General features: G+C 38.8%; 1 protein-coding gene across 3 annotated transcripts in view; it reads right to left on the bottom strand.

The window, feature by feature from the left end:
* The window catches only part of ttc28 (tetratricopeptide repeat domain 28), a 319,989-nt gene that overhangs the window by 31,086 nt on the left and 273,099 nt on the right, over positions 1–15,804 (bottom strand). For all 3 annotated transcript variants that reach the window (XM_052117308.1, XM_052117309.1, XM_052117310.1), the window contains 4 exons: positions 13,534–14,057; positions 10,340–10,449; positions 1,359–1,488; positions 1,032–1,250 (listed from right to left, as the gene is read on the bottom strand). In XM_052117308.1, the coding sequence (XP_051973268.1) occupies positions 1,032–1,250; positions 1,359–1,488; positions 10,340–10,449; positions 13,534–14,057 (983 nt within the window). The remainder of the gene's footprint in view (positions 1–1,031; positions 1,251–1,358; positions 1,489–10,339; positions 10,450–13,533; positions 14,058–15,804) is intronic.

The raw sequence follows: 15,804 nt of genomic DNA, 5'->3' as shown, positions 1-15,804 counted from the left end.
GAGTATGAATCGCGATGCATCGCTGAAACTATTTTTTCCAACAGCCCTAATGAATGACACAATCAAGTCGGTCTCTTGAATATATTTATTTGCAATATACTTTAAATATATTGATTATAATACTTAAAATCAACAACTTTAAATCAATAGTTTTATTCGCAATGCATCATGGGATTTTTTTGTTCATTCCCTCAATTAAGAAGTTTGTCTAAAATGTCTTGTATCTGTGAACATTTTTACATTTTCAAATAATTGTTTTGCTTCATATCAAAGTTTGTAATGTAGTGATTCACCTCGGAGCTGGTTTGATTCATGGCTTATAACTATATTATTAAGGATTTATGAAAATTCCTATGGGACAAATGAATGGGAAAAATACCTCTGACAGTAACAAGACAGTCGAAAAAGTGAACAGGCACTGTTAAACTACAACAGCCTGTTTAAAAAAACAACTATTAAGGTAACAAGGCTGGGCATTAAACGAATAGTTCATCCACAAATTAAAATACTGTGATTATTCAATCACCCTAATGTCGCTCCAAACCATTATGACTTTCTTTCCTTAATGGAAAAGTTAATTACTACTCATATAATGAAAGTCAACAGTGACTACAGGCTGTCAAGCTCCATAAGAAACCATAAAAACACCATAAAATCACAGTAAAAGCAATAGATACGATTCATAGACTATATTCCAAGTCTTCTGAAGCCATACGATATCTTTGAGTGAGCAACCGACTAAAATTTCCATTGTTATTCCCCCCTTTAAATAAAATCATCGATGAGCAGAGCTGTGGCTTTAAAATCAAATACGCCGACTACAACGGAGATTGGACGTCAATAACATCAAAGCTCATCGGCCCTTGCTTGTAATCAATGTCATACAGATTTGGAGCGACATTAGGGTGAGTTAATGATGACAGAATTGTAAAAGTATTCCTTTAAAACAGGTCTTGAGAGCCTAAGTCTCATTCGAAGTCTCCATCACAATCCCGAATCATGTCCCTGGCATGTTTGAGTTTGTCTCTTACCGGATCCAGGGGCCAGGAGCCAGCTGTACAGATACCCAGCAGCGAGGGAGAAGTAGAGCACCAGGGCACGCTGCCCATTCACAGTGTTCAGTATGTGCTCTATGGTCACAGGGGTGTACGGATCGGAGTCCTGCTGACCCGTCTGTCTCTCCACCAGCAGATCAGCAAAGGCCCGCGTGCGTCCGCGCTCCGCTACGGCAAGAGCTTCATCGTGGTGACCTGAGTAAAGGTCAGAGGTCAGTGCTTGTCTTCATAAAAATATTCCTGCAATGTTATCTAATGAGATGGTGTAAGAATTATGGAGAAAGTAAAGGAGAATAGCTGTACCAAGGCTCACAAGGACCCTCTGGAGAGCCTGGTACGAGGAGGTCTGCAGGTCGAACAGGGAGAGTTTGTAGTCAGTGCTGTGCTGGGCCTCATGACGGATGGTCTCGAACAGAGCCGAAGCACGATACAGCTGTGAGACAAAGACAAGATTATGTGCGTTACTCACATGTCTTTATAATAAAGCACCGACCCAGGCTGACACCATGCATGAAACACTACCACGTGTGTGATATCACGCTACAGAGAAACATAATGCCTAATGAGAGTATCTATCTGCAGTACTCAGATATAATCAGCGGAGGGCAGCAGACGTCTACACCGTGCTCTTTTTAATGTTGCTTTCTTATTTCCTTTCATCCGATGACTGCAAAGGAAGATTAAACACTGAAGCATCATAAATAGCATCTCTGATTTTGAAAAGAAAGCATTGATCTTAATGTGATAACGAACATGTTAAAAAGTAGGACTGGGTATCGCCAACTACCTCAAGATACATCACAAATATACACATAAATATTTTGGGGGTCGTCAAACTTGATCACGCAACCTTAAAGCCCAGGGTCCCCCCGGGCAGTCAAGGGCCCCGGGTGGTCAAGGGCCCCTGGGCATGGACTGCAGAGGATGAAATTATGCCAGCTTCAACCATGAGACATGGGATACTTCATATGCCATTGCCTGAACCTTGGACTTAGGATAGACCCCACCGAACCTCATCGAAATTACCTGTCAGGTTGAACTGTGATGCACCTCACTGATATCTGCCTGCATCACCTCAGTCTAATGATGGACTACACTCTTATAAAATCTTTGTTTAAACGCTGACCCTTAACACTTAGTTTAATAATTCTAAACCATGACTTTAACTATATATAAGTAATATTGTCATTATATTCATGATGTTAGTCAGAGGGGAACTGGCCCCCACAGTGAGTCTGGTTTCTCCCAAGGTTATTTTTCTCCATTAATCAACATCTTATGGAGTTTTGTGTTCCTTGCCACAGTCGCCTGATCTTCTGTAAAGCTGCTTTGAAACAATGTGTGTTGTGAAAGGTGCTAAACAAATAAAATTGACTTGACTTGGGCACTGGCCCCATTGGCCCGGTCGGTAATCCATCCCTGATGCCTATACTGTTAGAAATGTGTAATATCATTTGAGCAAATATATCAGTCACTAATCTGAAGTATCAATGCAATATTAAGAGTGACAGAACCGTGCTATATCACGATATTCATTTGTATCAGACCTATCAATAAAGCTTCAAAAACAGCTCAAAAATAGCTCCAGAAGTCTGAATCACAATCGTTACTTTCATAAAATCTGGTTCTCGTTTAGCAATGGAAATCAAAAGTGTTTTTGGAGGAGTTTGTGTGTGGTATGATTGACGTGGTATTTTTGGCTAATGATACACTCTCCTTCAGTACGACAGAGTCACTGTATATCTGTCTGCGACGGTGCCACCGCATGTCAGAGAGACTCGCCGACGCTGTCAGGCCGCGTGTGTGTATATGTGGTGGTAGAACACGTGTGTGTTAGACGTTGGATATGTGAGAGTGTTTATGTGTTTTCAAGATGTGTGTGTTTGTGCACTGGAATGTAGCTTTGTCGGCAGCAGAGCCCTTCATCAGCATACAGAAAGGCCAGTCTGCAATCAATTATGTGCGCAATGCATCAGCACACACACGCACACACACACACACACACACACACACACACACACACACACACACACACACACACACACACACACACACACACACACACAGAGTCACCAGGGAGGAAGGCCATGAACAGCTACTATTACTAGACCCACAAAACACACACACACACACACACACACACACGTGCGTGCGCACACACACTTTGCTATCAGCTGACTCCGGTTTCTTTTCATTCCTTCTATTTTACGGCCAGACACATACTCAATGCAAGAACACAAACACAGATGTGGATGTTTGGACAAGGCATTACAACACTGTCAGAAATTAACTTTTTCATAAAGGGGCAACTTTTAATCTGGATTAAAGTTTTAGGGGCATTTTTATCTTTAAGTGGGCATATTTTTCTAACCATTTAAAACAAATTGTCTCAACCACAAAAAATTATTTAGACTTTTTGAAAAAAAATCTGTGTTACAGTAAGGCACTTACAATGGAAGTAAATGGGGCAAATTATTAAACGTTAAAATACTCACGGTTTCAAAAGTACAGACACAAGACGTAAACAATATGTGTGCTAAAATGATTTTAGTCTGATAAAATCATTTACTAACCTTTTCTGTGTAAAGTCATCCAATTTTACAACTTTGTTGCCATGACGACATAACAGGTACACCGTTATCCCACAAAAAAGAAAATTTACAGCTCTACAGCTTTACACCTTTACAGCTCAAATAATACACAAGTTTAACAGAAGAATTAATGTAAGTGCTTTTATAAAATTATAAGATTCACGTTTCTGCCTTTAAACCCTCAAAACATTTGCCACATTCACTTCCATTGTAAGTGCCTCACTGTAACCTCCATTTTTGCTATTTTTTAAAGGAGGGACAAGTCAAAATAATTATTTCTGGTAATCAAAATTATGCCACAAATGCTGTAACTGAGCTTAAATTGTATTCAACCCGGAATATTTAATATTCTTATATATTTAAATAAACAAGGGACTCAGCAAATGCTATCGAATGAGCTTATGCCAGTTTAATATGCAGAGTCATTAACAAGTGAGCCATTTGTAGGTTGATTATATAAAAATATATCAACACTGTGGCACAATAAAATAAATAGCAAAAACAAAACATAGATTTACATTGAAGGAGGCACCTGAGTATGGAGTGCCACAGGGATCAGTTTTAGGGCCTCTCCTTTTCTCCTTATATATGCTTCCGTCAGAGATTTTAACAGGAATTATAAAACAAGTTTCAACTGTTATGCCGACGATACCCAACATTATATTTCTTCTAAACCCAATGAAATTTCACAATTCTCCAAATTAGCAGAGTGTATCAATGAATATCAAAGATTGGACGGCCTCTAAGAAACCTCTAAGAATAAGCCACATAAATATTATTTGACTCTCGATGGATGTACTATTACATCATCTTCTACAGCGAATAATTTAGGTGTTATATTTGATACCAATCTGTCCTTTGAAAATCAAATTTCCAATGTTTGTAGAACAGCATTCTTCCACCTCAGAATTATTGCCAAGTTACAACACATGCTCTCTGTTGCTGATGCCGAAAAAGTAATTCATGCGTTCATGACCTCAAGACGAGATTATTGTAATGCATTACTGGGAGGATTGTCCAGCAAGATCAATAATTAAACCTCAATTGTTTCAAAATGCAGCTGCCAGAGTGCTGACTACAACCAAGAAATATGATCATATTAGCCCCATTTTATCATTGTTACATTGGCTACCTGTTAAAGTTCGTTAACTACATACAAAGCTTTGAATGGTCGAGCTCCACAGTACTTAAGTGACCTTCTGACACGCTATATTCCATCACGTTCATGGACGTGCAACTGTGATGCACCTCGTTTATCTCTGCCTGCATCAGCTTTGTCCAATGATGGACTACACTCTTATAATGGAATACATAGACTATCATTTAATTGCCAACAAAAGCCTTCATCAGCCAACTAACAAAGGACAATGCATCTATGTGAACATCTGCATTTAATCCAGGATGACTTCAAAGACATTAGACATTAATCTTGAAGTTCATAAAAAAAATGTACTTAACGCTTACTTAATTTACACCATGACTTGCACTGCACATAATTAAGTAATACTGTCATTATATTCATGATGTTAGTCAGAGGGGAACTGGCCCCCACAGTGAGTCTGGCTTCTCCCAAGGTTATTTTTCTCCATTAAGCAACCTCGCCAGTCGCCTTGAGCTTGCTCACTGGGGTCTAAATACTTTTTTTGTTAATGCATGATTTCCTGTAAAGCTGCTTTGAAACGATGGGTGTTGTGAAAGCGCTATACATATAAAAATGACTTGACTTGACTCATAAAGATCATTGCAAGAGTGACGCTTACTTGCTATACCGTGTAGCGCACACAACTGGATATCTTGTTAAAAGCAACACGGATTTGAATCTCTCTGTAGAATTCTGATCTGATCATGTACATTGTGGCGTGTCTGTTTGATTGGCAGCTGTTGCCAAAGGCGGGCAGACGAGGAGACTTGAGGCTGACTTACTCTCTCTCTCTTTCAGTCTATACTAAAGGACGTCCCTCCCTGATGGCACAGCTACGTAATTGACAAGACAGACTGTATAATGATATAAACACATTATCCTCTAATCTCGCCATCTCCCTGTAGACGGTTGGCACATATGAGATCAACAATCGTCTGTGTTCTAAAATCCCAACTGCAGAAATCGGTTCGTCGCCATAGCTGAGCCGAAAGAGTCACTCTGTAATTTAAAGAGGAGGGTAAAAGAGAGGGTAGCTTGCACACACGCACGCACGCACACACAAAGTCTTAAATTATTTTGTTTATTGATTGCAAAAGTGCAAAAAGTGCTCAGTGCAAATACAAAACGGTCAATCATCATCAATAACCTGTTTAAATATTCCATATTCACAAAACTTTTTCCCATTAAATTGTTTTGCCCATACAGTTTAATTTGTATAGGCAAAAAAAAAAAATATATATATATATATAATTATAATATAAATTAAAGCTGCAAGCAGCGATGAACGGGCCCTCGCACCCTAGTGCACGTTGGGGCTGCTGTGCCAGGGGAATCTCACTCCAATTTGTTTTAGCATTTTTTAGCAATTAAATGTTGTTAAGAGTGTATCACAAAGAGTGTAAATCATGTCATTTCCTGTTGCCAGTAGGTGGCACTATGACTATAACTGAATATTGGCATATAGAAGTGTTCAAGCCGGGACTCTTAGATTGGAAATTGCATGTTTGAGTCACAACAACTTCCTGTTTCATGGCGAAATATCGAATTTGTCAGATGTCAGGCCGCCATGGACAAGCCACTCAAAAAACACTCAAAAGCTTCACAATTTAGCATCGCCAAGGCCTTTAGATTATACTGACCGAATATGATGTTGATCTGATTTCATCTCTAGGAGCAGTTCATTAAAGTACAAGGCCCAGAAATGGCACAAACTGTTGGGTTTAGGATAAGGCTCTAAGAGAGTTTTTTGTACGTGTTGACGTGTTACATATGTCTACCAAATTTCTTACGTGTAGGTGAAACGTGGCGTGAGGGCTGCTTCGTTGAAATTTTGTAGGTGTCGCTATCGAGCCATTTTGCCACAATTAATTCTAAAACCAGCATCAGATGTAAATTTTCCCCACTTTAGAGATGTGTGCAAAGTTTCATGAGTTTTCAAGCATGTTAAGGCCACAGAAATGTGACTCGTTTCGTATCGAATTTGTCAGGCCGCCACAGACACGCCCTTCAACGAAAACTCAAAAGCTTCACAACAATTTAACATCACCAAGACCTTTAGATTAAGACGGACTAAATATAATGTTGATCTGATTAAATCTCTGGGAGCAGTTTGTTAAAGTACAAGACCTGGAATTGGCTTGTTGCCAGTAGGTGGCGCTATGACTATAGCTGAATATTGGCACATAGATGTATTCAGGCCGGGACTATTATCAAACATGTGAAGTTTGGGGCAGATTGGACATTGTATGTATAAGTTTCATGGCGAAACATCGAAATTTGTCAGACCTTCACGGCCACGCCGTGCAGTGAAAACTCAAAAGCGTCGCACTTTAGCAGCGCCAAGGCCTTTAGATTAGAATAACCAAATATGAAGTAGATCTGATTGAATCTCTAGGAGGAGTTTGTTAAAGTGCGATGCCTGGAAATGGCAAAAACTGAGCAAAAATTAAAGAGAAAAATAAAAATGGCTGACTTCCTGTTGAGTTTAGGGCATGGGTCCAAGAGACTTTTCTGTAGGTATTGGCATGTTACACAGGTTTGCCAATTTTCATATGTGTAGATGAATCATGGCATAAAGCGCACATCGTTGAAAGTTTGTAGGTGGCGCTAGCGAGCCAGTTTGCTACACCTAATTCTGAAACCAGTCGTCAGATGTAAATATTCGCCACTTCTGATGCGTGAAAATAAATAAATAAATTAATTATTATTAATAATAATAATAATAATAATAATAAACGGCTAGAAGAAAAATGGGGTCCTCGCACCATCGGTGCTCAGGCCCTAATTATAATACATTTTTAATATTATATTAGACTAAATACAATATATTATTATATAACATATGAATATTTTGATTTTAATATAAATATAATTTACAATTTATAGTTTGGGGCCTTTTAGTCACTTTTAGAAAACAAATCATCTTGAGACTAACTGTTTTTGACTAGTTGAAGACAAGGTGACAGTTCGGAATACCATTATTTTTCCAATTACGTTTGGTGCTACTAGTGGCACAGAAATTACACACTTTAGCTTCACCCATTTATTTCACTTGAGTGATGACTCAAACGTATCATTGAATTATTTTTTAAACCAATTCATTGAAACGAACAGTCCAAACGAACTGATTCGCTATTTTTTCATACATCTCAGCACTACATCCAAATTGTCAATGGTGCGACTACTGAAACACTCTGCGCAGGGGTTTCTCACACAAAGCAGAAGTGGATCTGTGCGAGCTGAAGTGTTCGCTGATGACTGCCTCTCGTTTGGATCCACAGACCCCAATCAATTAGGGCCTAAATGGAGTGGGTGTGTGTTTGTGCAGTTCGACTCCCTGCACATCAAATTCGGCCTCTTTGTTTACCTCACACAATGATGAAGCCACAAGTGAAGGGTCTGACGAAGATGACACGTCCGCAAACATCCAAAACACACAGACACACACTGTCCACCCATGGACAGATCATTAGAAGAGGCCAAGACAGTGCAGTTCTGTCAAGTGAAGCGTTCATGAGTATCGAGTGCATCTGCGCAGCGAGAGCAGTAAATTGGCAAAAAAGCGGTGCTCTAATTCACAGGGTCCCTACGAAGTGTTCACTGCTCCCTACACACTGAGTAAGGCATATCTGAATGATGTGCAACATCATCAAAATACAGAGGTCAGGAGTGCCACTTAAAAAAACTAAATAAATACAATAGAAATAAATCAAAGTAATAATATAATAAAAAATATATATAATAAATTTAAAAAAAATGTAATTGACAAATTTATAGTAGTTTTAAACTGTTTAATTCATGATTTAAAATGTAGTAACATGTAACAATAAAATAATCAATTAATAATTTTTAAATTGACAAATAAATAAACAAATTTGTAATTAAGTAGTTTTCTATATATAACAAAATTATTTAAAAATATAAAACATTTTAAATGCAAAATTTTAATTGAATTATTTATATGGAAAGAAAAGCAATTGGCAAATACTTACAAAATATTTGTATTTAAAATTAATTAATTAATTAATTTAATGTTATAATTTACTAACATGAATTAAAACATGAATTAAACTGTTTGAAATGTCTATATATTTGTCCACTTGATTTATTTTTACATACATTTTTGTTAACAAATGAATCATTGATTTCTTAATTTTAAAGCGGCACTCTTATAAATCATATACTCGCATAAATAAATACACCACAAATGGCCGTACCTTTATTTATAATATTTATATTATATGTATATAATGCAAAATATATTATATATTTATATTAATTTAGTTAACGAAACCCAAAATCCTTTAATTTAACAATTAAAGGCATTTACGATGTTTAATATAAAATAAATGTGAATATACAGTATTTATGTGTCTTCTTGTTAATGTAACTGTTCTAATCTATAGACATGATAATGCAGTTGTAAGGGGACGTTCTCACTGAATGTGTCTTTGCGTTTGATATAGCGCAACAAATATGCAGGTGTCTGGAGACGCTCTCTTATTTGAACTGTTTTCTTTTAACCTGAGACGGCATCCGAAATAACGTGGCGCTTCTGTGCGGGGCGCTCCTGTCAAAGTAGTTTGTCTAGCGCGTGTTTACATCAGGAAAAAAATCGGAAACAGCACAGACAGCTGTAAAAACTTGTTTGGTGTGAAAACGCCTAATGCGCAATATACAAACTGATCCTTATTTTGTTTATTTTCACCATAGACTGTAAAAAAAGATGGACGACGCACCTTCTCTCTTTTCCATTGGTGAGAACTGAAGCCGCCAGTGTCCCGATATGGCGCTGACATCTTGGGACTTGAGTCTGCGCAGTTGCGATTTCGGGACCAGACCTGCGCAGTAGTGAGCAGGAAGTAAAGCTGCAAAATCGAGGCCCCGCCCTCACTCTCGCTGAATCAATCGCAAGCACATGCCCCTGCACTTTTGACTTATGACGGTATGAAATAATTAATTATAGAAATGTATATATTAAATTTAAAGCTCCAATCTCCTCAGTCCTTCGAAGATCCCGGAAAAAAGTCAGTTGGTGCTTCAGTGACTACTTCGCTCAGAGAACCTGTCAATCACAGCTGTCAATCATGATGTCACAGCACCGTTTTTATAGCATCAAATAACTAAAAACAAACTTATTTTGAAAACAAACACTTGAAATGACATCAACGTTATAGAAACTAAATTAAATGACAACTATCTTTGGAATAAAGAAGTGTAATTTAATTGTTTAGTTGGTCTCACGTCCCGTTGAGTAACATGGGGAGGCGGGGTTTATGACCTATACTAGGACCAGTCACTGGGGGGCGATCGAGACGTTTTGGCTTCACTTTTGAGGGCTTGTGCGGCACACTTGATTTTCACCAAACTCATGTGGTACTAAGGAGATTAATATCAATGCACACTTGTTCCCTATGCTGTTTGCAGTGCCCTTCGGAATCTCACTTAAAATGTAAATATCCTATGAAGTCCACTTTGCAGGGCTCTTTTGGAATGGAATGTACCATGTGTGTGTGTGTGTGGTGTTAGGTCCAGTCTGGGACATCTAGTACCTGGTGTTGGGACTCCTCCAGATTGCCGCTGGCCCACAGTGAGAGTCCCAGACGGTGACGGATCTTAGCTTCATCCTCCCGTCGGCCCAGCTGCTCCGCAAGACGCAAACCTGAGACACACAAAAGGGATTTCCAGATCAATGTTTTTCCAGAGTGATTTAAAGGGACAGTTTACTCAAAAGTGAAAATTCTGTCATCATTTATTCACCCTTATATACCGCAAGACCAAGACCATTTTACTTGACATAACGAAATTGCATAAGATATTAAGACTTCTTGAAGATATATACTTAAAGAAAATGAGTCAGTGATGCAGCAGAGGGGAAGATTTTCAGTGAATAACGACTTAAAACACTTAAATCTGCTTTTCACAGAATGCTATCATATGACTTCGGAATATGATTGCACGAGTCATATGGACCTTTTAATGGTACTTTTGTGGAAATATTTGGGCACGCAACGGCCTCGGTCCGCATTCACTTGCATTACATGGAAAAGAGCAGCTCAGACATTCAGAAGCCTTTATTTTTTTGGTCACACATACATGTTTGCATATATACAGTGAAATGTATTTGTTTTCACATATCCCAGCTAAGCTGGGTTTAGAGTGCAGGGTCAGCCATGATAAGGCGCCCCTGGAGCAGATAGGGTCAAGGGTCAAGATGCCACTGTTGGCATCTTGGCGGTGGTGGGGCTTGAACACCCGACCTTCTGGTCAGTAACCCAGACTTTTAACCGCTGAGCCACCACAGCAAAACTTTCAACAAATGAAAAAGTAATATGGGTTTGCAATGACATAAGGATGAGTAAATAATGACAGACTTTTCATTTTTGGGTGAACCATTCCTTTAATAAAACCGAAATTAAAACTCAGCACTTAAAGCAAGAGAACTGTTTTAAACAGCTGTAATATGCGGCACATACTCTTATTCATATTTGGAGTGCTCTGCGATTAATCATTTTATAATAACAGCCTCCAAAACATTCCCTTGTCTTTTGTTTCTTCTACTTTCCTTTCATTTGCTGCCTTTATGTTTTTCATCATCAAAACTTTGACTTTCTGTCAGGACACGCTGGTATTTAGGTCTCATCAAACACAGCTCTAAAGAAACCCCTCTCGAAATGAGGTTTTCATTCAACATAGTCTTTAATCACCGTTTCAATCCGTCTTTGATTCCTCTGTCTCAGTGGAGTTCTTTGTCTGAAATCAATTCAAACCCACGACCAAAAAACAACTTTAAAAACACCCCATTTACACGACTACAGTACAATACACATGTTTCTGAAAGCTTTTACAATTACACACAGATATGGGAAATATTGTTTAATTGACATGAATCCAAAGCTCATGCTTTTTCTTGTCCATTTGTTTCTCTTACTGATTGCCTTTGAGGAAAGAGTGCCGAATAACGAAATTACAGAAAGTGTAGTGAATCCTTGGCATCCATGTTCTGAATGGCACATTACCAACTATTATTAAGCAGAATGCAGTGTGTAGTATTGCAGTTTTGAGGTTTTTGCGTTTACTTTCTCACACTACATTTGGTGAAGCATCTCTGCATTTTGGGTCGCTCTACGCAGCGTTAATCTCACGCATATGCACATACACTGTACTGAAGTGAGGTGACTCTTAGCTAATTGGCTGTCTGACGGAGGGACGCGGTGGTCTTTGGTTGCAGAGGCTGCGAGACGGGATCCGTATCTGTGCTCTTTCCTCGCTCTCCTCTGCTGATCTCACAGAGGTAATCATCAAAAGCCATGGACGAAGGTGATTGACGAATTGGCGAATCACTCGCAAGCCACGCGGTTCATGACAGCTGCGGTTACGAGACAGAAAAGTGGAAAGTACTTTCAGAAGGGGGTATAAACCAAACCAAAATAAACACTTGCTAAACATCAAAAGGGGATAAATATAACTATGTATAGTCATCCAGATTCAATCACAAGAAAGCCTCTGACCCTAGATGCTTTTTATTTTTATTAATTAATATTTATTTATTTATGTAAGTTAAGATTCATCACTACCACAATTTATTTTTTTAAATCACTCGTTTATTTAATAAAAAGACCAAAAAATGGGGTTAAAGTAAGGCACTTACAAAGGAACTGAATGGGGCCTGTCCATAAGCATTCATATTTGATATACCAGTTACAGATATGGTTCGTTCGTGATTTTATTTCACTGAAATCATGTTAGCACATATAATGTTCACAACTTGTGGCTATACTTTTAAAACAGGGTGTATTTTGACCACTCTGTTGCATTTTTGGGCTGCCGCCCACAATTAATCACACTCAAGTTTAAAAGCTCACCATTCACACATATAGCGAAATAATTGCAAAAACATTTCTAATTTTTTTTAAGAAATCCCCCCCAAATGAACACAAATGATATTGTATGTGTTTATAGTCTTATGATAAACAAATATTTTGTTTTGTGTTGTTATCCAAATTTTGTAAACATGTAATTCTGGTTCTGTTTTCTCTACCTCACTTTGAAAAGTCTTCTTTAATTCTGCTAGGTGGCAACAAGTGATAGACATTTTTTTCACTCTATCACATTCCATCACAATGTACAGATCTGAAAAGTAGGTGGCGCTCTAATGCATTTTAGCCTCTGCAGATGTGCTCGTCCATAGACATTCAGTCTAATTTTCAGTTCAAGCACTATCCTTGTTGTTTCATTGAATATCTCGGCCTCTGAGTGGACTAGAAGCTCAATCCAAGTGACATTAGAAAGCTGAGATCCTCTCCTGGATCTCTTATTATCATCCATAGTAGAAAATATATTTTTCTGATGATTTGTTTAGCATGCTTTTCCTGCTGGATGGCATATTTTGTTCAGGACATCTAAGATATAACATTGGATTATTCAGCCAAGCAATCAAAGTAAAAAAAAAATATATATTTGAGCTATTTGGAGCTTACAGCAGCAGTGATTTGTGCAAAAAATATACTTTTGTAATAGATATATTTCAGACAGATATCATATTTCACTTTGTGATTCTTAAGAAAAGATTTTGAACTGTGGTATTAGGGCAACAAAATAAATACTGTCACATAGTTAAGTCATACAGGTTTGGAACGACATGAAGGTGATTAAATGATGACAGAATCGTAATTTTGTTGAGTACCTCTTTACAACAACACAAAAGCAACTTTCATATGAAAGCTACAGGGTTTGTGTCTCTTACCTTCCTGCAGATACATGACAGACTGCGAGTAATTCTGCAGGGCGTGATGTGTTCGTCCCAGGCTGCTGTATGCCAGCGTCTTAGCCACCAGGTCATTAGTCTGCGCTGCAATGCTCAGGTGCTGCTCCTGGTACACCATCGCCCGCTCAAAATTTCCCAACGACTCGTAGGTGAGGCCCAGATTCCCGTACGCCCGGCCCTGACAGCTCGCGCTCCCCATATCCTCAGCAATCTGGAGGTCGAGCTGGTGAAACTGCAGCGCCGTGTCGTGCTCGCCCATCAGCTGGTACACAGTGCCCAGACCGCAGCTGGCGTCACTCTCCAGCAATCGATCCTGGGTGTCGCGGGCAATGCCCAGCTGGCGTTCCAGACAGGAAATAGCCTGCTCGTAGTTGCCCAGCTGGCTATGTATGTTGCCCAGTTCTCCGTACGCCTGGGCTTTACCTCCACACTCGCCAAGCTCATGTGCCACAACCAGCCGCTTCTCAAAACACACCAAAGCCTGCTGCAGGTTACCCATCGCCCTGAGAGACAAAGCGAATGATCATTTAACACATATTGTACACAGGACATCCAAAACCCTCAAAAGAAGAAAAAACATTTGTTATATTTTAATTCGTTATCACTGTACAATACTATTATATTCATTAACATTAATAAATGCATTCCTAAATATTTACTGTGCATTATCAAATTGACAAATGTATATGGGGTTAGTATGAAAATAAGGTGCACTTCAAACTGTTCTGAGACCAGTGCAGACAAACAGCACACGGGAGATTACGTCATTCACTAAATAGGGAGCAAGGGAGCAAGTGAGCATCCCTTAGCTTCTTTGCAGCTAAGAGCATTTACTTCTAAAATCCGTCCAAAAGTTCAGTTTCAGGCTGCAGATGATGTCTGGATCACTCAACATGTTTGACACACATGGGACAATGATCATCAGTACATAGATTCACTATTTATAATGTGTAATTTTAACATGGTTGGCAGTGATTGGATGATACTGGACATTAGTTTGAATAGGAATCAGAAAATCAGCTGTAATGTCTGTAACATCTCAGAAACATGAATAACCAACACTCCTGGAAACCGTACATAAACCGTACTGTCTAATAACTAATCTTAATCATGGTGAAATTACTGGAACACACCTTACCTAGCTTATGTACTAGACTGCTATACTTAAATGCTAGTATAGACTGTGGTTTATTCAAATCTAAGAGTAACATAATCACTAATTTGTCATGACTAATTTAGGAATCAAATTTAGAGATTTCTGGCATTTTATATATTCCTTTCAACGTCAACATCCTCACATGAAACTGAATCATAAAATACAGCAGTGACAGGATAGTTTAATGATGCTAATATACTGAATCTGGGGAAATCATATGAGACAACATGCTTTTAGATCAATATGAGCGATTTGAGAAACTCATAGATGGTTGTAACTAAATACAACTTCATTTAGAAAGAAAAATGACACTTATATTCTCGCATCCTTTTGGGATACAGGGACTTTGAAACACAGTTCAGTACCTGCGGAATAACAAATCCAGGGACACGCTCACTATTTAGAGTGCATAAAAGCAATGCATCATTAGCTCTTGTTGTCCTGTCGCTTAAAATTACAGCAACATCATTCTTGTTGAAAGGACCTGCCTCATTTCAATATAAATGAAACAAATAGCTTTTAACACAAGCCTTTAATGAGGTTCTTGTCCGATCCTTCTTCGGTATCGGCGGCAAGGGCTCTCCACTGAGGGGAGTCCAAGCGCATTGTCACAACTGACAGTGTAATTTACCTTCCCGTTGGACTGTGGTTTGGATGATACACACTATATGAGGTCGGCTCATTGCGAGCTGTGAGTGGTTCTAGCCACAAAAACAGCAGCATCAAGGTTTGACAGGCCCCTGCAGCAAACCATTCATCATATCTGGATGCCCATGTACTAGTGGAGGGGGGGGCAGGTAAGCAGAATCCACTCTGTGATGGGAGTTGAAGAGCTTAAAGGCTGATTGGATATTAATTAAAATGGATGTATGGCGGATCACACTGAGGCTTTTGTGTAGAAGCAAGAGTGTCTGGATGTGTGCAGAACAAAGATTTTAGCAGTCAAACTCCATCTGAATTACTGCACCAAGTGGATTAACCAACAGAAAGCAGTCTGTGTGTTATCCTTTTTGTTTATCTTACATTACAAGGGACAGTTCATCTGAAAATGAATAATCATCATTTACTCACCCTCCTGTTGTTCAAAACTGATA

The sequence above is a fragment of the Xyrauchen texanus genome, chromosome 44, assembly GCF_025860055.1.
Source record: "Xyrauchen texanus isolate HMW12.3.18 chromosome 44, RBS_HiC_50CHRs, whole genome shotgun sequence".
Lineage (NCBI taxonomy): Eukaryota > Metazoa > Chordata > Actinopteri > Cypriniformes > Catostomidae > Xyrauchen > Xyrauchen texanus.
Note: the sequence above shows the minus strand (reverse complement) of the source record. Positions and strands in the feature narration are given on the sequence as shown.